This window comes from Adelges cooleyi, unplaced genomic scaffold (genome assembly GCF_023614345.1).
Source record: "Adelges cooleyi isolate 19-005CV unplaced genomic scaffold, UGA_ACOO_1.1 ACOO_flye_CR_arks_rails_tigmint_CR_PRNA_23, whole genome shotgun sequence".
Taxonomy (NCBI): domain Eukaryota; kingdom Metazoa; phylum Arthropoda; class Insecta; order Hemiptera; family Adelgidae; genus Adelges; species Adelges cooleyi.
Genome location: NW_026095893.1, coordinates 9,411,326 through 9,432,056, shown reverse-complemented (window position 1 = coordinate 9,432,056; position 20,731 = coordinate 9,411,326). Strand labels below are relative to the sequence as shown.

General features: G+C 34.1%; 1 protein-coding gene across 7 annotated transcripts in view; it reads left to right on the top strand.

Annotated features, from left to right (window-relative positions):
- The window catches only part of LOC126835375 (paired box protein Pax-5-like), a 68,047-nt gene extending 54,059 nt beyond the window's left edge, over nucleotides 1-13,988 (top strand). For 4 of the 7 annotated variants that reach the window (XM_050567912.1, XM_050567913.1, XM_050567911.1 and 1 more), the window contains 7 exons: nucleotides 5,713-6,095; nucleotides 10,923-11,026; nucleotides 11,127-11,346; nucleotides 11,545-11,655; nucleotides 12,076-12,315; nucleotides 12,587-12,694; nucleotides 13,470-13,988. In XM_050567912.1, coding sequence (XP_050423869.1) covers nucleotides 5,713-6,095; nucleotides 10,923-11,026; nucleotides 11,127-11,346; nucleotides 11,545-11,655; nucleotides 12,076-12,315; nucleotides 12,587-12,694; nucleotides 13,470-13,705 — 1,402 coding nt within the window. In that variant the 3' untranslated portion in view covers nucleotides 13,706-13,988. Of the gene's footprint in view, nucleotides 1-5,712; nucleotides 6,096-10,922; nucleotides 11,027-11,126; nucleotides 11,347-11,544; nucleotides 11,656-12,075; nucleotides 12,316-12,586; nucleotides 12,699-13,437 lie in introns of all 7 variants that reach the window. The other 3 variants (XM_050567915.1, XM_050567917.1, XM_050567918.1) reach the window with 3 other exon arrangements.
- Nucleotides 13,989-20,731: the final 6,743 nt, after the last annotated feature.

Below are 20,731 nucleotides of genomic sequence, written 5' to 3'. Positions count from 1 at the left end.
ATGCGATAATCATAATATAACGGCAATAATTCCACCCTGACGTCGTGTATCCGGCCAATCGGACGTGGCAAATGCCATTAAAACGCGACCAATCGGATCACGCCGTCTTACAACGGAATTATAGCGTTTTATTTTTTTGTGATGGTCCCAAATACAGATCACACTTCGGCGACGACGAAAAACAAGCAGCTTCAATGCGTATTGGCCGACCAAAGGCCTGAACTTACCCGAAATAATTACATTATAAGAACGCCTCGTTAACGTTCTGAGTGGTTTTTTTCCATTCGGAACCATTGCAGTGCATAATATAATATTATGTAGGTACGTTCACAACTAGTCAATTGTGTCTGCTATACTTTTCATCGACACAACCATAGCGCGAGACAGTTGTTCGATGACACATATTAAAATGTGTTTATTATAAATAGATAGTAGGTGTCGTTTAAAAAACAATCGATCCGAAAAACAAAAAGTAAACCAACCGCAACTGTTACCTAATCTATGAAAACAAATCACATTTCTTAGGTTTTTTTTTCAATCGTCAAACACACTATATTTTATAGTTTAAAGATAATCGCCAAACCAAAAATCCAATTAACCTACATATTATTAGTATTTGTTTGCTTCCTTTATAATTACGGTCGTTATTACCAATATGAACGGGACTCAATAGTGATAAAGGTTAGTGTCACAGGTTTCTAAAACCGCTCGATGTAAAAAAAAAACTTGCTTACAATAATATTTTGCCATACAAACATTATAACTAGAACACTTCTCTCTCTCACTATGGTACAAATATGTTGAATAGAAACGAATTGTGTGTTTGTCACAGATCAGCGAACAAAATGCAAAAAACTATATATTATCCACACGATATGTATATAAATGAAAACATATTATACTTAAAAAAATAAACAATTGTAACTATTATTTTGCAGCTAACCGTTAAACATTATTTATTTTCATCAAAATGTACAAAGCTTTAGTCGTTTCCGGTAGTTTGTTATACTAAAAAAAAGTTGAATTATCGATTGAGAAAATTTTATGTTATAGTCTCACTCTAGATTTACCTCTAGAAGTTATAACTCTTTTAGGAGAAAGGGTTTATAATATTTGTTTGGTTTTGTTAACGTATATCGTTAGTAAAGAACATTCTATATACATTTGGAACTAGTTAAAAGTTAAAAGTTAAAAGTTATAGTGCCGTTAATTTAAGTGTAAAGCTTGTAAATGTTTTTAGGTATTTTTTACAATTTTGGGGATAGTTTTTTTTAATTTCAAAGAATAAAGTATTACTACAATAAAGTACCTTTCAGGTACAAGTTTTGATTTATAGTTACATAAAGAAATTGGTGTAATCGTTTGGGAGATTTTGTGGGTTCATACAAAACAAATTGTAAAAATATCATTAAAAGCTACCTAATAAAGCTTAAGAAAGTCCTATGGATTAACTGCTTGTATCATAACTACAATCATAATATTTTAACTCAAGGCGACTCATAGAGTAAATTATAACAAAAGCATATAATATTATTTGTACCATTCTAGTGGCGTGCCACGAGAGATCATCGTAAGTGAGCGAAATATATGTATGCTGTCTATTATTTTGTAATTTATAAAATGCATGTACGAATGAAAAACGAAAGTATACTGGCGAAAATTGTTTCGTGATATTTCGTTTTTGTAAAACATAATCGCAATATTATGGTCGTGGGAAACTACTGGATATGTAAAGACTGACTACAAAATATTCACGTTTTAAATGTCTGTCCTACTGTAATACAAACGCCACAATAAAGCATAACGGTAAAACATTTTGTTTAATAGATACACAGGAGTTTACATTAAAAAATTAAGAATTTGGGGGGGAAATCGATGAAATGTTGTTTTTATTTTGTGCGAATGATGTAATCTATAGTGTGCCTCTCGGTTAACCACGTACATGTGGGATGCACATTCACAAATCCGTCACAATCATCATCATGCAATTAGCTGTGTAATTACACAACTATATTATGTTCAATCGACAGTCTTGAGTAACTATAACTATTTAATTAAATGGACAAAATATATTATTTTGACATTTTAGTTATATTAACATGATTTATAAGTAACTAGATATTAACATCGAGTACCCTCACGTACTCAGGGGGTGTTTTGGGTGTTCAAACACCCCCAAAAATGTTTGGTTTTTGTATGGTTATTTACTTATTCAGTTTTAATGTTATATTATACTTTAATAGACTTTTATAGGTATATAAACATACCTCAAAACTTTTTTCTGCGTACGTCTGAGATTGTATATTTATTGCCTAAATACTTTTTTTTAGAAAATTGTTCTGTTTGCTAGTTTAATAAAAACATGACCTTAAGGAATAAGTTTTAGTGGATTCAATAGTTTCCTTTTTTTTAGCAATAAAAATGTTGTCGAAATTTGTTTTGAATTATCCAATTTAAAAATATCACTTAATTTTCACATAATTCAACGAAAAATGTAAACCTGTTAATTAAATTAATTTATAAATTAACTATTGAAAAATAATATTTTAATCGAAGCCATCAGAATTTCTTTCACTTTTAACCAATATATTTATCTGTACCCGTGTATGTTTTTCCTCATTACCTTGGTATATTATGTTAAAATATTTATTACTATGCATGTATGTAGCTAAACAAAAGCATGTCATTTCGTTTTGTTCAACCTTTTACATGGCGTTGAGTGACTTTTCATTTTACTGCGGATCATCACGCGATCTTCGTATCCCTCGCTATATCATTATAGCATTTTGTATTGTGTATATATGGTATAGATGATTTTACATTCGAGTGGCTGGTATGAATGTAGCATATATTCATCCCGCGTCATCCACCGAGTACATAATATAATACACATACAGTGCCCAAATATCGGCGGCACCCCCTCGGTCTTTGCCTCTTTTGCCGGCGCGTTGTTGTTGTGTGTGTTAGTTCGTGCGTTTCAAGAGGTTTTTCTCGGGGCAAAACGTGTGCAAGCTTTTCCGGTTACAAGTGAAACGTTTTACTGCGGTCTGCATCGCCGTCGTCACATATAGGAAACACGGTCCGTGATCACCAACTCTGACGACGACGGGGTGGATACATACTACATACATATACCACTAGCCAGCATACTTATAAGTCGTCTTCGGTCGTATATAATATGTTATTATCACTTTAAATAAATATATATATATTTACACAAGGGTTTATATATATATATATATATACCCTCGTGTGTTGTGCGTACAACACATATGCCAAAAACGAAAAAAACGAAATAATATTATTGTATTAATGTTATATTATACGCACTCGGTGGAATCCCGAATCCGACGACGAAGCAGACGTGCTCCGGAGAAGTGCGATTGTGCGTTGTATAAGTGCATCTGCCGGGGACTCCCCGCTGATCATTGTGCAGCAGTAGTCAGCTATATAATATGTTGTACTATATACTATATACTATATTATTATTATTATTATTATTATTATACAGAGAAGTCGGTTTGACTTATCCGCCACTGTGTAACCGGCTTCACTCCATCAATGCGCCATTTACACAATAAGCGGCGTCGCTCCATACAATAACCATAAAAAGAAGGGACGTGCCCCCCTCTTCGAGGTCCCTCCGATGCACCCCAAAACGTGTGCGAACCTAAATTATACGCACCACTCAGAGCGATAAACATGTTTGTCGTGTAAAATACCAGATAAATCCCATTCGCATAAGTTAGAAAATACCCTTTCGCCTTTGTAAGGGCGGGTTCTATCCAACGGGAGAAGATTTATCTACACATATTTTTGTATAAACATATTATGAAACGCCAGACCAATAGCTGTTGTTTTTTATTTGTATTATTATATTGTATACGGTAAACAAATGCGCCGTTAACAAAAAAGTCCTAAGGTGCGTTATAAAGTTGAATTAAGATTATTGTAATATATGTATATATATATATATATATAGGTATTATCAAGAAATAAAATATATTATTATAATACAAATTTTAGAAATTTTGATATCCCAAACAAAATTAAGTATATTTGATTTTTTACATGAATGATGAAACGATTATATTTATGCGATTGAAAGTTATCCGACTTGTCATAAATAATTAAGCAAACGAATTGTTTACCATTAATTTATTATCCGATCAAACAACTTAGCCGATTGTCGGGATATAGGGGTGCGATTCCGTGTTACTTTTTAATCGCATTTCTTCTATCTATGTTATTAGACCTGTTGATGCGTCCGGTCACGCGGCCTGTTCTGTCAAAAAGCAAACAAACTGTGGATAGGTATTACTCGGTTTAATTCCGTGTTTTGTTTACGGAGCCGTAACTGCGCGGCCGTTTAGCAACGTGCGGGGAAAATTAAATTGAATAATTTAATGGCATTGTGTAATCGAAAACAAAAGGCGAAATTGTATGTTTTTTTCCAAACAAACCGATATTGTCGACGAAAATAATAGACGATATCCCGAGGTCCAATAATATTCAATAAGCAACACAATAATAATAACATTATCATTGTCTCTGTTATAGCTGTGCGGTTGTTCGTATGCTATTATTATTAGCGGGACAGAATATAAATTTGGAAGTTATCAATGGAAAATGTTTAATAGCGTTTATGTACGGGAAAAATAGTCGCTTTTGTTTCTGATCGTAGCGAATGTGCATAAGGGTGACGGCGGCCACCGACCGGCGCGCCGAAAGAGATGGTAATAAATTTGCGGCACGATGATTAATGCGAATCGTTACAGTATTAAAAACTAGTTTGGAGAAAAGAAAAAACTATATTATATAGAAAGTGTGTATGAGAGGACACGTGCGGCGGTGCTGTGGACACGTGCGCTGAACTTCCTGGACTTGCGACTATACTGCAGTTACCATAACCGTTATTGCGTATAAAGTTATTAATATCCTTGATGGGTATACGCACCTCCCCGTCTGCCGAACGTATTATATTGTTTAATTCGTAAGTAGTCATCCAGCGACAGTTTGCTCCCGTACACATAAAATTGTCGTTGTCCCTTCGCCTTACCGTGCCGACCTCTATGGGCCCCCCCCGAGTAACTCGAAACGTATTAAAGGCAAAAACGATACGGTGCGGAACACTGTCTCCGCGCTTACAATAATAATAATAATTATAATAATGATGGTATAATAATAATCAAAGCGGACCGTTTCGGGTGCGGCTCGGGAAAAGGCAATTCGGCGTTTTCAAAAGTTATACCGCATTGGCGGAGTTAAGGAGTTAGTCCCGGCAAAAGGTATTGTTTCTCTCGGACAAACGGACCGAGAAGCTTTTAACATAGTTATGCGGTGCCGCCGTCGCCGTTTGCATTGTGCCGCAGTAACTTTTGGTCGCAGAGTTTAAAAGTTGCTGCCGCACCGCCCCGTGGGAGTTCTATACTAACCCCCTGTGCAGAAATATATATAATGTGTAAGTAGGTATAATTTTTACCACCCGCAAAAGTTTTGGTCGTCGGTCCTCGCACACGATAATAATAGTAAATAATAATGTTTTCCGAACCGTTAAATATGCCTGGGACCGCATTAATTAGAGAATGCGGAGATTTGGTATACATCGCCGGTTCCGGGCGGGCACCGGTATTGTAATACACATATGGCAATGTCCTTTATAGTTATGTACAACTTGAAAGTAATTCGTTTTTTCTTTATTTCGTCCAACAGAATCGTTCGAAATAAAGCCGCCGAGAAAGCAAAGCACGTGCACAATCAACAGCAGCAGCAGAATCAGCATCATCAACAGAACAGCAATAGCAACGGCAGTACGGGCACTCCGTCTAGCCAGCAACTCCATCAGCAGCAACAACAGCAGCAGCAGCAACAAGGTCCAGTATCCGTCATCGCCCATGCTCCTGCCCCACAACAACCGGGAGGCGGTGGACTACAGCAACAGCATGACCGGTACAGCATCAACGGTATACTCGGTATACCACAACACGATCCCAACGGTAACGTGACCACGGGGAAGCGAAAACGTGGTGACCTGGACCATCACCACCACCACCACCACCACAACCATCACCAACAACACCACCATCACGCGGGCGGTAAGTCTAATTTTGCAGCTGTTGTCGTTTTAGTGTTTGTTTTACTCTTGTTATACCATTACGCGCAGTTCCCAGGGGACGCGGGAAGAAAATAAAAAAAAGAAACGCTCTAAGTGTAGCATGTATATATATATATATATTTATATAATGATTGCGCTCAAAGGGCAATGCGCGAGTGTGGTGTATTTTCTTTGCCAAGGAGTTTGCTTCCTTGCCGAAAAGAACTGCCGGCCGAGAGGGTGGGAGAAGTGGATTCGACTTGTAGGCGAGGGATAGGGATATACCGAAAAGTTCTACAAGCTATATTGTTACCTAGCAACGCTCCATTACACCGCCATAGTTGTCCGGCCCGCGCCGTCCCTTCGGCAAAGCGACATCCTTCGAAAGCTTTTACCCCACGCGACCGCCCCCTCCCCGTCTCGTCCTCGTCTCCTCCCTTCGCCGGTCGTTCCTATACGCTTCTTCTCCTACGACTCGCCCTTTCTTACGTTTTCCGATAAGTTTATACATACCGTCGTCGCTGCCGCCGCCACCGCCGTCGCCGCCCGGTCGACCGTTACAAACAAACTCACCGCCCAAGTACGCTACAGCAGCTCTTATGTGTGTATATATATAGGGAAACTCTTCTGGATTATTACTATGTGTACTATAACCTTCCCGGCCATCACCCCGGAATCGACGGGAAAGGGACGTCATCTAAACACAGCCGCCGCACTATATCTACATATTATATACTTTAAAAGCTGTACTCGATTTTCGCTTCCTCCTTCCGTCGCCGGGCACTCCAGATTAATAGACTGGAAGCACGTTCGTTTCGAAAACAATGGTAACTAATACTCTTCAAGTCATCATAAACAATCGACCGTTCGGCATAGGTTTCCAATATCGCATTATTATTATAACAAATTATGATACGGTTATTTTTAATAAATATTACTATTTTATACATATTATTATAATTTTTTAAACGTAAACGTATAATAGAAAAAGATAATTGCTGGTTTTTACAACCATTACAATGTATTGCTTTGTTCTATCTATAGGGTTTTCTATGTGTGAATGATTACCGAACGGCTTTATAAAAATACAATTACGACCTTTAACGGCGGTTTTCTGAGAAAATTCTTACATGAAAATATAATAATAGTATAATTTTCTCCACAGTGAATCAAATGGTTCGATTTGTATTTTTTTTTTTTTTTTTACAACCGTTATGTTTCGTAACAAACTACGGCAGTTTACAGAATGATATATAATATTACGTTACGTGAATCGGTTGAGTCATTGATTACTAATTGTTATAAATGAACAAGATGGCAACGGGGAACGATTTCCTTAAAAAACTCTTACTAATTCTCATGATCGTATAGAATTTTGGGTAAATATCCGTTTGCTCCCTCCCGTCCGCAAAATAAGTATATTGCAATCACATTTCCTTTGCATCAAGTATCAAAAGTATATTGATTACTAAAATAGTATGGTACCAAGATTCATGGCCTAAATATACAAGGTTATTGCAATTTCTTAACTTGTTGTCAACCCAAAAAAATGCATTCTCTTTACGCTATTATTTTTATATGTTTGTTTGCGATAAGATGATAAAGTGGGGGTATATATATATAAACAACTTTATTAATACAAATAAAAGCGAGCTGCCAATTATTCGGGTTGCCAGTACAACACAGCATACTAATCAATCGAATGACATAATTTTTGAAGAAAAAAAAAAAAAAGTACATAATAGTAATAAAACAATTGAACATTGATATTTTTATGTTAAACAAAAGAAAACACATTTGATTCTAGTAGGCAATTAATCTACTGCTAATCACAAACATTAAAATAAAAGAGAATAAAATGTAGTAATAATGATAATAACAATAATAATAAAAAAGTAAACAAATAATTCAGATTTAAGTATACAAGTGGTATACAGCGTATCTTTCAAAACTGACAACATATATTCACTAGATCAGACACTGATCCGCGCACCCTATACCAAAGGCCGAACACTTCACAATTATTGATGCTATATATTTTGGTTAAGTAAGGGATGCAATTACCTATAACTTTGGGACTCCTCGTGAACTTTGGTGTCATGCTGCATATAGTAAAATCTACCGTTATTACAATATCAAAATAGGTACTTGAACTGTATTAATTCTGTGTATGATTTTTTTATAATATAATATTTCAATATTTATACGATTATTTCATTTTTATTTTCCTATCGTAACAAATACCCAATTTATTTGCAATCGAGAACCATTGTATTTTTAAAAATAAAATACATAAATATATTTTATAAAATTTATTATAAAGTACATTGTATTTTGAAATAAAAAAAAACATAACAATGACGATAGGTTTACTATGTTGTGCACTAAAAAAAAAATGTATTACATAAATAAAAAAAGTTACGTGATTATTTGATTATGTACCTATACTTTTTTTTATCTAAGCTCAAAATGATTGCTTAAAATATCACCGAGTACATAAATATAATAATATTATTTTAACGCGCGCCATATTTGATACTCTGCGCAGATTGATCAATAATATAAAATACATAACACAGACCGGGTTCTTAGAAACAAAAAACAAAAAAAAATCCTATAATATAATATTATGTACATACATATTATTATATTATCGCGTACACCCGCACTGTGTTTGTTTGGTGTTGACGACCTGAACTATCCTTGAAATTATGCATTGGGAAAAAAAACAAAACCGTAAAAACTCAAATACTTTAACATAAAGTCGCATACTGTGTACTGCATTAAAAATAATACATTTTCGGCAACCCGGTACAAGCATAAAATCTCGAAGATTGTGTTGGCTCGGATCGGTCGAACGCGATACCTGCTAGTTACACACATAAAAAAAAACGTGCGCCGAATATTTTAAAGTCCTGCTTTTGTATTGGCGAGATATACAAGAATCACCTTGCCAATACGAAGGAACTTCAAACCGAGTAGGCACAATGCGGCAAAAGCTTTTCACCCTGTCTGCGTATCCGTGTAAAGGGTTTCCTTTCCCCTCGCCCCTTTTGTCCGCAGCGCTGCGCTATTTCTTCGGATCATTCCTTTCCTTTAGACGCATTAGGCTCACTTTGTACGCGTGGCACCGATACGTCGTCGATACTGCGAAAAGGTCCTTTCGTATACCCGCTATTATACACTTTGGCGAAACTTTGATGAACTTCAAACCTCTTTTGTCTCTCTCCCCTGACTCAACCCTTTTAAGACTCCGCGTAACGGCCGCAGTACGACCATAATGTGTACATTATATATACGTATACATTATAAGTCTTTTGTCTCTAAAGTATTATGTATTATATAAGAATAATCATAATACAATGTAGGCGCTTGCGTACCAACAAATTTCGGTGGCAGTGCACGCGCAAAATGTTTCAGATTCTAAAAAAATTCGCTTTAATGAAAAAATTCTTCTGTTTTTTTGAAAATCGTCTAAATGACAACAAAAACGACTTTTTTTCATCCTTTGGGAATTGATTCACTGTTCCACGTGCGCTTGTGTGTTTAATCAGTGGTCCAGCAGTACCTAAACGAAATTCAATTCCTTTTTTTTTCGACCGTCCGGAGTTTGACAGATAACACAGACATGGTTTGTCCCTGTACTCGCCGATCGCGTTACCCGTATAACAGCTAAAACACAGTATTGTACACTATTGTGCATTACACCTACGGCACACGTGCCGCACACTCTATTCAATTTCATTATGTTATTGTTCGATCACAATAAACGGTCGCCGGACGTTTTGTTCGTCACGATAACGGATGAATAATATATTATTTTTTTATTATTTAGAGTTTTGATAGTTATTGGGAAATGTCGAAAAATGCAAATGTGAAATAAACTTCCAACGAAAATTTCGATTTGAAATCAATAATTATAATAAAATATAAAATGTTGCCTTATTTTGTACATAAGTGTGTGGTCGGCCACCCTAACATGTCCCATCCTCAACATTTATTTGTTTTTCTCCGTCTTCGTCCGTGTGTTCGACGACTATATTGCTATAATAATAACGTCATATTATAACGATTAATTATTAAACCATAATTTAATTGAAATGTCGGACATAGAATCCGTTTGTGTTGGTCTTATCCTTCCACTTATTCCACTGTACTTTATTCTCATGCCTTTTTTTTTTTGACGTGCACGAATAATAGTATTATTTACTATTTTACTTTTATGTACATTCGTGTCTTCTACTCTACCCCGGCACACAATACATTATATCGTTATGTATACATAATATTATAATATTAAAATCGATCAGTCATTCTAAAGGCCATTACGGTAGTATAATATAGTGGTGCGCTCACAAGTGGGCAATCGGATTTATGTCGAATTGACAACATTAAGCGGCTATCCGTGCGCGGTTATTTCGGAAGCTCCCGGCTGCAAGAGGGCTACACAGCGTAATTCAATATATTAGTTTGACATTTAAAGCTTTTGAATGCGAGTATTCCCAACGGGAACGGGGTAATAAGTAGCGAAACACAATCTGCTCTCTGACCCCGGGGGAATGTTTGTGTAGCCATTCGGTGTTTTTTTTTTTTTTTATCCGAAAGGGTCACGGGACACAAGCATACAATGCGTGTATGCGTTTCTTTTATTTGTTTTTTTTTTCGAGGATGTACGGATTTAACAGAGACAAAAACACGGGGCAAGGGCGGTGGGGAGGGGGTGTGACTAATTTATATGTTGCAGCGAAAACCCCGATAGGTGTTCGAGTACGCCAACAGTGTTGTGTACAGAACGGTAATGAAATTATTTGGAATTTGATTTTTTCAGATGAAAACCGAGATTTGAATTCGGACAATCAGCTGCAAATCAAGAGAGAACGATCTCAGTTACACTACAACGGCGGCGATGCTTCGTTGTACTCGAACGTATCAGTAAGTGTTGTGGCTTTTGAACAAGAGACTTGACTCTTGCGTCGTTTTACTCGTATCGTTCTTGCTAACTTAAGCTCGATTTTTCTTTATTAACGTGTAGCTGTGGCCGAGCAAATGGTGTTTGAAAGACGAACAGAAGCTGTTCTCCGAGCTGAGCACCGGCGTCACGTCCGGTGGAGGTACCTCGCCGTTCTACGATACCAATCAAACGGCATTTTCCGCAGCTCCTTTGACTGCAGACCTTTACGAGAGCATGACTCAACCGCAACAGACTCAGAACGCGACACCGGTGTACACTCCTCCAGTGCCCACCACGCTCGGTAAGGATATCTCGTTTTATGTTTAAATTAGCCTTTACAACACTTTAGCCCATCGCTTGTGTGTAATCATATGTAACGCGCATGACGCTGTGTTAATTTGTATTTAATTTATAATACGGAGTAGATTATAATATTATAATACCATATTGTTACGATAGTTTAGTTAGACGGCCTTTTTTTTGTTTTGTGTTTTTGTAGTAGGCGGAGTCACCCCTCTAGCCCCCTTAACCATGCAAGAGATCCAAAAGATGAGTCCCGGCACAGTTTTAGTGGACCACACACACCTGTCACCTGTGCAATATCATACAGGTAGGTTTAGGTTATTTTGCTTATAGTTTAATGTACTTGTTTTGTACACTACAATATTATACTACTCGGCCGTCATAGACATCTTATGGATTGCACGTAAAGAGAGACGCTTTGTCATCATCGTGAACAAAAAAACAAACAAAAACGGAAAGAAAGCTGATAGTTGTTTTGAGTTGAGAGTTGCAATTTATAAACTTGTATTTTTTTTTTTTTGTGACTTATCAAGTAGTATGTTTATCATAATTTTATGTAGTTTGCCTCTCGTGTGCCATTCTCAGACCATTTCTCATTATCATGTTATAATAAATATGTCTATAGCGCCTGTAGCTGATGTTGTTAGTCTATCCTAACCTAGTATAGAATATTAGAAAAACGCATGTTTTTTGACGCTTTTTGTATTTTGATTTGTCTGGCGTGTAGATAGCGGTACGCCGGGAGGGTTTAGTAACGACGGGGGAGCCGGAGGGCCTCAGGCCAGTGGCGGCGGCGGCGGCGGTGTCTCCCTGTCGTCACTGTCTGCTGACGTCACTCCCGCCGGGTCTCCCGATCCTTCCAACCTGACCGTATTGCAACCGGCAAATAACAACGTTCAGAACGGTGTGGTATACGCGGCGGCCACCCCAGCCATGTTGCCCGGTTTCGCCACTCATTACACCTCAGGTAAGAATAATATACCACTTAAGTCTTCGCGTTATAGTATACATTATTATTGTTACGCACAATATGGAAAAGCCTCTCTCCTTCCGAGACCGCGCACTTACACCCGACGCGTAAAACCGCATACGACAACGACCCAAATAAACGACACCGCTGTACACCTCTACTCGGTCGTTATTCTATACCCGTACTGCGGTGTCTCTGTCGACGAATATTATATTTGTATAAACGCTATCTAACAGCAATAATAATTAAAAATTGTATTTGTTTTCAGGCGCTGGCACGGAATACGCGTCGTACACGAGTTCGCCGTATACGCAATACTCTCCGTCCCCGTACGCCGGTTACAGTTACAGCACCACCGGCACAAGCAGTCTTCTCAGTAGGTATATTTTATTTCGTCGTCGACCAGCGGCATTTTCTGTAATAATGTCGTCTTGAAATCAAATATCCGTGGTGCTACGGCCAACACACTACACGTCCGTTTTACATAACATAATATGATATTGATCATGATGTTTGAAGAAATTCCAATGACAGTGGTTATACTGTAAAAATGTCTTGTGGACCTTAGTTCATATACACTTTTGGTACAAGCCCGTGTGCCGCGTGAAATGTATCTCTTAATAATTTTATTCTATCCAGATGTTATTTATTAAAATAAAATATAAAATGCAGTTCTACCGTCGTCATGCCTTGTGCAAAATATTATGTGAATTAACAAAAATTGCACAAACATGTCGTATTGTTGCGTTATATTCAAATGGCGATCAAATATCCATACCCTTTTAATTTTTTAAAACCATACACTTATCCTTATAGATTCGAGTTGAACTCACTAATAGTAGCTTAACATGATGTAATAGTATTTTTAAAAAACCAACCCACTCTGACGGCGTAAAATCTCGAATAAATTTTTATTTATTAATCGCACAAACGTGAAATATTAAAAATCAATCAGTTCTGTATTGTAAATATGAACGGATATTTTAAAATTATATACTTAGGTACTATTTATCTCCGTCGTATCACCACGGATCTTGACTTTTTGGTTGTAAAAAATTATTTCGGCGACACTTTTGTTGGACAATTTTTTTTTTATTATTGTCTTTATCGCTTTTCTAGGTATTAATTGACACACCGTGTTTGTTGTTTAGATCACCGTTATTACTACAACAACAACAACAATAACAACAACAACGGCGGGCACGAGATCTGCGGTAACGAAACGGGCAGCAGCGCCAGCATGGCTGCTAGATCGCCAGTGGCGGCTACCCGTGCCAATTCTGCCGCTTGCGCCAGCGCATCTTCGCCACTGGGCAGCGCGTCGTCCCCGTGCCAAGCAAACAACCCAGGCGGTGCAGTCACTTCGCCGTACATTGGTATCAGCTAAGAAGCGCACACCGAAAATACAACAATAATAATAAATTATAATAATATTGATTATAAAAACCAATCATATTATTATTATTGTTATAGTATAATAGAGTATTTATTAGACACATCGAAACGGGCCGCCATCAAAATAAAATATTGTATCTTCAGTCCCTGTGAAAATATTTTACTATATGTTGTAATATTGTAAATATCCTTTTAGGTAGTTTCAAGCGAATATTAGATTTTAAGCATGTAATATTATTGTAAATCATCAAAATTATTGAATATTATACTACTATATAAATACCATTATTATTATTATTATTATTATATTATATTATATTTTTTTGTATTATCAATACAGTTTTTTTTTAATTATATGATTTTTAATGCTAAAATGTATGACATGCGATGGTGTCGTGTTGTATTTATTAAATCATATAATATTATCAAACAAGTTATTTTTTGTATAAAAACGATAATTATCTTATGAATTTAATTTTTCTTATCCTACTGTGTATAATATATATTATTACGTTTTTTTTTATTTCAACTGTAGCAAACCAAAGATATATTTATAGCGCGTTGTTATTTGTACATGATCAGTAGAAATATATTGTACTAATATTATATTATTATATATTTAAAAAAAATCTACCTACATCATCTTCTAAATTCGACTAGTTTTGTCTCTATAATGTGTATTATAAGTAAAACATTTCTCATTATTAGTAATTAAAATTGAACTTATCATGTAATTTGAAAAACTTTCATGAAACGCCAGATACATGTTACTATTTAGATAGAAAACCCATGCCTCACAGTTAAACTACTTTGTTGTAATTCCATTTTGATTTTTAAGTTATAAACTATAAAGTTATAACTCAAACTGGAACAATTTTTTTTTAAAAAGCTCATTAAACGCTCTCTCAAAAAAAATAATTTATAATTTTTCATATACATTTTTTTATAATTAAATTCTAGTCTATTTTTTAATTTGTAATACAATATTTTGATAGAACGCAATATTTAAACTTATATCTCAAATTCAAAGAAATGTTACTATTGTATTTACGTCAAAAAAGTGCAATGTTAATAAGAATGTTGTAATTATAAATGTAATTTTTTTAAACATACAAATGTAAAATTATGTATCCTACTTGAATATTTTTATTTTAACTTTAAATCGAACACACCCTAGTCAATAAGTGATGCTTCAATGCACAGATCAATGCACTTTAAGTGGTTTTGTACTTATATTTAAAATTTTTAGATCTTTAAAGCATTTTTCATTATAATAAAAAATCGTTTAAAATGACGTAATACATTAATTTTATTATAAAAATTTTTTATTTGTTATTTTTTTAATTATTTTTATATTTCAACTTTAAATGTATTATATTTATCATATTAATTACAATGATATATAGGCATTTCGTGACTTAAACATTTAAAATAATGTATTTAATTTATTTTACGTTACTCGACCAGTTATACTGTACTTACCAAAGATGACTATTAGAAAAATCATGGTATTTTTTTTTTTAAATAGACAGTATTAGTAATAGATATATTTATATGTAGTGTGGATTGAAATCTGTAATATTGTTGTATTTTTGATCTGTTGAGATCTAAATTGTACTTAAATGAATATACAATGTAAAAAAAAAAAATATTATACATTTAATAATATAATAAAAAAGTCTGTTCGTGAAAATTGTTGTGTACATATTAGTGTTAGTGTAGTATTTAATTTGACTATGTCAAGAAAATATTAAAATCAAAATACCTATATATTGCAAAGTTAATTATAATATTATTTTTTTACTTTTTATAGTGTTATAACACATATCACTAATTTTCAGTTAGGGAAGTAGGTAATGCGCTCATCATATTTTTATCCCACCATCGTAGTAGGTAGCTGTTAAGCTGTTTTCGTCGTTGCCAGTTGCTTAGTCATAGGCGTACCTGTCATCGCCTACCATCGGGAACATAGAAAACTAAGGCTTTATCTTGGGGAGGAGGAGGAGGTAAAAAGTATCAACATATGATTATGTATTAGAAAATTAAATATAATTTAGGTATTTATGTATTATACATGTAGTATAATATATTATGTACCAATAGTCAAAAAAATGCAAGTATGATTTTTGCTCGATATACATATAAAGTGTTATGATTTACTTGTTTAGTGGTTGATGTAATATTTGCCAAAATTTACATTGAACTTAAGTGTTTTAAGTCATAACATCGTGAATTATTGATTTTTTTTATCTTACTATTTGATTATGGATTTGATAATATCTTCATTGTATGATACACCACATATTGTCTATGTATTGGGATTACTTATTAGTTATTAATTATTATCGATATTAGGTTTTAGGTGTCATATATAGTTTATAAATTATATGATAATATACCAAATTGTAGTAGTTTAAAATGTATTTAGTAGGTATAGTACTATATCTAAAGAATACCTTCCCACATACGTTTCGAAGTAATTTGTCTATTTTCAAAAATGTTTATTATTCTTAATACCTTATCCTACTTAAGTGTAGAGTAGCTTTAATACTTCAAACTTCTTTATTCTTTTTCCACCATCATTTCCTCCACTTTAACTCAGATGGCCTATTGTCTTCTGAAGTACTTCATATTCGATCTATGTACTTGCTGTCATATTTTTGACATTCAGATTAATGCTGTCGTGAAAAATTATGTAAGTTATAGTGCAATTCTTACTTAAGAGGGCGTCGCACCGGTGATTTTCAGTGGTAAAAACATGTTTAAGCAGACTGAAAATAACTCGCTTGATTTTGGTTTTAAAGAAAAAGCACCCATTATAAAATTAAAAGAAAACAATATTTCGGAGGGCAAAAATTCATTTTTTGAAAAGTTAAAGTCGTTTAAAAATATTAAAATAGTCGTTATTTCTAAACTATGTATTGAGCGCTATACTTAGAATAATGAAAAAAACGCACCGTCTTGCCCTGCGAAATATTGTTTTCTTATAATTTTATAATGGGTGATTTTACTCTAAATCCAAAATTAAGCGAGTTATTTTCAGTCTGCTTAAACTAGTAGAGGTGAAAAAACATTTTTAAACCGCTTTCAAGGATGCTGCGATAGCCCAAAAAATAAATTAACTACCAAAATAGAGTCTTAGTTATTGAACTAATAATTACACATCCCAGTTTAACCTAGTTTAACCTTTAAATTAAGATTTTGTAAAAAATTGCCTATACTTTACTCCTTAAAAATTGGCGGTGCGACGCCTTCTTAATAGACACACGTCCACGTTTATGGACATCGCTGTACCGATATTTGGTTATATACCAACATTTTAATACTACACACACATAAACGATACACACTTAATAAGTAACCTACAGTTTTAGGCGAGCAGTGTAGGCAAATGCCATTGACGCATGTTGAATTGCATTGTTGAGGAGTAAAGTCGCATCGCTTGTATTGATGATTTTAACAATCGATATTAGAGGGTGCTACAGGGTCAGTTAAACGTCTAATGGTTTTAGGGCTGAAAAAGTTGTAACGTATAAACTATGACCCATGTAAATGCTTACCACAGGTAGGAAATGTTATTTCGGTGCACATGTAAAATCATAACAATATTGTACTCTCCATGTTTTTCTTGTTTGTAATAAACAATTACCGTTGACTTGCCTTTGACCCCAATTTTTTCACATACCTGCAAAAATCTCGCTAAAAGTATTGATAGTTTTTATTAAACCCTAAATCTTCTTAGATAATTACAATCATGATAAAGTTTATCTTAAGTGAATAATCCTAATAACTAAAATATAATTATTATCAGTGAGAAAGTTGGTTGAAACTCGGTGATAGACTGAGAGTGTAAAAAATTACAGTTTAATTAAACGTAAAAGTTAAATTACATGCGCACGTTATACGTTTCAAATTACAAAAAACAAATCTACTTAAATGCTAAATACTGAAAATACAAATAATTGTTTGGAGTTGTGATTATCAAATCGAGCGCTAAAATGGTTCTAGAATCACACAGTCACATAAAAAAAGTTTTTTTAATTATTTTATTTTTAATACAAATAGTAAGAATTTTACTGATACAATAATTTCGATTGTAGTTAATTCCGGACTCTAACAGCTGCGTATAAATAAATTATAATTAACATATCATATATAAATCACTACATGTATTGCATGTATTGTACTTCGTATTATTTATACTTAAGTTTTGCAAATTCACAATTACAACCATCACGTGTAAATAATTGAACTTCTTCAAATGGAAAATCTAACTACCCATCTATTTTTTGTTTAACTATAAATGTTTCGACTTTCATATGGCAACCGGAGCATCTGGATAAAATTCTGATTACATTGCTTCATTATACTCGTTTCCAAACCACCCATGGGGTAGAGTATTTGGCTCGTTTTTTTTAACGTGGTATCTCCATCTACGATGATGCTTGAAATTGTATTTACTATAAAACCACCAGCAATGTGTGATAGAGTGTATTGATACTCAATATTATTGAAGATTTACGGATAATGCAAATAATGACGATGAGGGTATCAAGGAGGTTATCCTGCTGGACAACGGTAGGGGTTGAATCTAAATTGACGGCTAGGGCAGCCACGCGTCAGACAATGGTGGACTTAGCATCTATAGATAGGTTCGGGTTTACCTTAAGTTTAACTTCATAATGACGTAATCTTGGTATTGACAGCTTAGGCGGCCACGCAACAAACATGGGCTTATGCATCGATATCGATCCGGGCATACCTAAATTTTATGTTAATAACGACGACATCCTGATAATAAATGCTTTGGCTGCCACGAACAACCGTAAACTTATGCATCTATGTCGATCTGGACATACCTAAATTCTAAGTTATTAATAACGACATCCTGGTATTGAAAGCTTGAGCTGCTACGAACAAACGTGGACTTATGCATCTATGTCGATCCGGGCTTACCTTAAGTTTAATTTCTTAACGACGACATCCTGGTATTGGCAGCTTGGTCGGCCACGCAGTAAACGTGGTCTTATGCACTGATGTCGATTCGGGCATAACTTATGATTAACTTAATACTACAAACGCATTAGACTATTGAGGTCTTATGCTTAATAAAGGGTACCAAGGAGGTAATCCAGCAGGATAACGGTATAGATATTGGTAGTTTTATTTACAAACAAATCTTGTTACTAAATAAGTATGCACTATGCAACATGAAATAATAATCTGACATACAAATTTGTATGTCTGTACAAATTCAAAAGAATAGTGCACGAGTGTACAAAAGTTAACTTAATGATACTAAAATATGCAATAGTTTTAATGTGCAATGCACATACAGATGTGACTTACTATTGTTGTGTAAGTAGTTTAATTTAATTAGCTGAAGTGATGATAGTGCTATAATGTGTAAATTTACTTAAATAAATTAATGATAATTTTGCGATTGTTTAAAATAGTTTATGAGGGGAACTGAGAATAAAATGGCATCATCGTATATAGACCTAATCCACGCAGTATTTACTTGGTGGGGAAGTAATTTGGAACTTCAAGTATGGTCAGATATTTTAGGGTAGGGATCTTTTTTGAAGAATACATTACTTATACCAAATCAAGCACTAGAAAAGGGTCTAGAATTAACATCCCTGTCACATAAAAAAAGGTTTTTTCAATTTCATTTCATATCCAATTTACGAGAAGGAGATTTTACTGAATAGAGAATAATTGTATTTACGTTTGTACAATTATTTCGACTGTATAGTTAATTCCGGTCCCTTAAAACGATATATAATTAAATTATTATTAGTATTTAAAATAAATTAATACATGCATTGCTTACCAGTTACTTCGTATTATTTATACTTATTTGGAAATCCATGATCAACCGCCAAGTGTAAATAATTGCATTTTTTTCGTAAATCTAAAAAAAATTTTAACATAATATTGGTAAATAGTATTTAGTAATAATTGGATTGGGATTTTAGATTTGGTTAGGTTGTATATTGAGAGATTTCTATAAGGCATGATGGTTTTTTGCATTACACTAAAGCTCAAATATGATCATGCCGTGTTGGATTCTTAAATGCTAAAATTGATTCACCAAATTATTTACATAAGTTAAAATTCCAAGTGCTTTTTTAAAAGTTTTCTTTTTTTATGAAACAGTTATTAAACATTTCGATCACCCATATTATATTAAATGTATTATTTTAGCATTTTATTTCAATAACTTATTGTCATATTATGATTTGTGTTACATAATAACTGAATGTATTCGAAATACCAACCACCAAGCCTCAGGTGAAGCCCTTTTGAGTCTTTGGTCGCCTTCTGTGGAACGCTTAGGATTTATTTTTTGAATAGCTTGAAGGTATGTCCAATCTTATAGTACACTGACAATAATGTTTAAGTCGTTTAAAAATTGAACGGTTTTAACATAAAATATAACTAAAGAACGCTTTGACACGCTGTATATTGTTCGCTGAAAATATTATAACACAGGTATTGAATTTTAATGTTTTATAAATATACATTTGTTACTAACTCCTTGTTATTAAGTCAACATAGAAACAAATTGATTTCAGCCATTGAAAACGCACATAGAATTTTGACCAACAAAAGTTTGCTTATTATCATAGTATAGGGCCTTTCTGAACACAAAATCCGCATAATATTATTTATGTTAATTTAATATGAAGCGACAGAGTAATTGTAATTTATAAAGGGATGTAGCTCGTCCAGTATGAACAAACGTTTTATTCAAACAATTATATTTTATTATAACAATAATCTTAAACTTAATTTTACACTTAATCAAATGAAAGATGTAAAACTTAATTTATTAAATATCAATGGAAATGGCGATAGTTCAATATTAATATCTACAGATATAAGTGTACAAGCTACGTAGCCAAAGGATTACCTATAATTAAGTAAATATGGTCCCTTCAATTTCTAATAAAATTTAATCTTGGTTCAATAATGCACTAACGTTCTTGTATCCCGAAAATCGTGTTTCTGT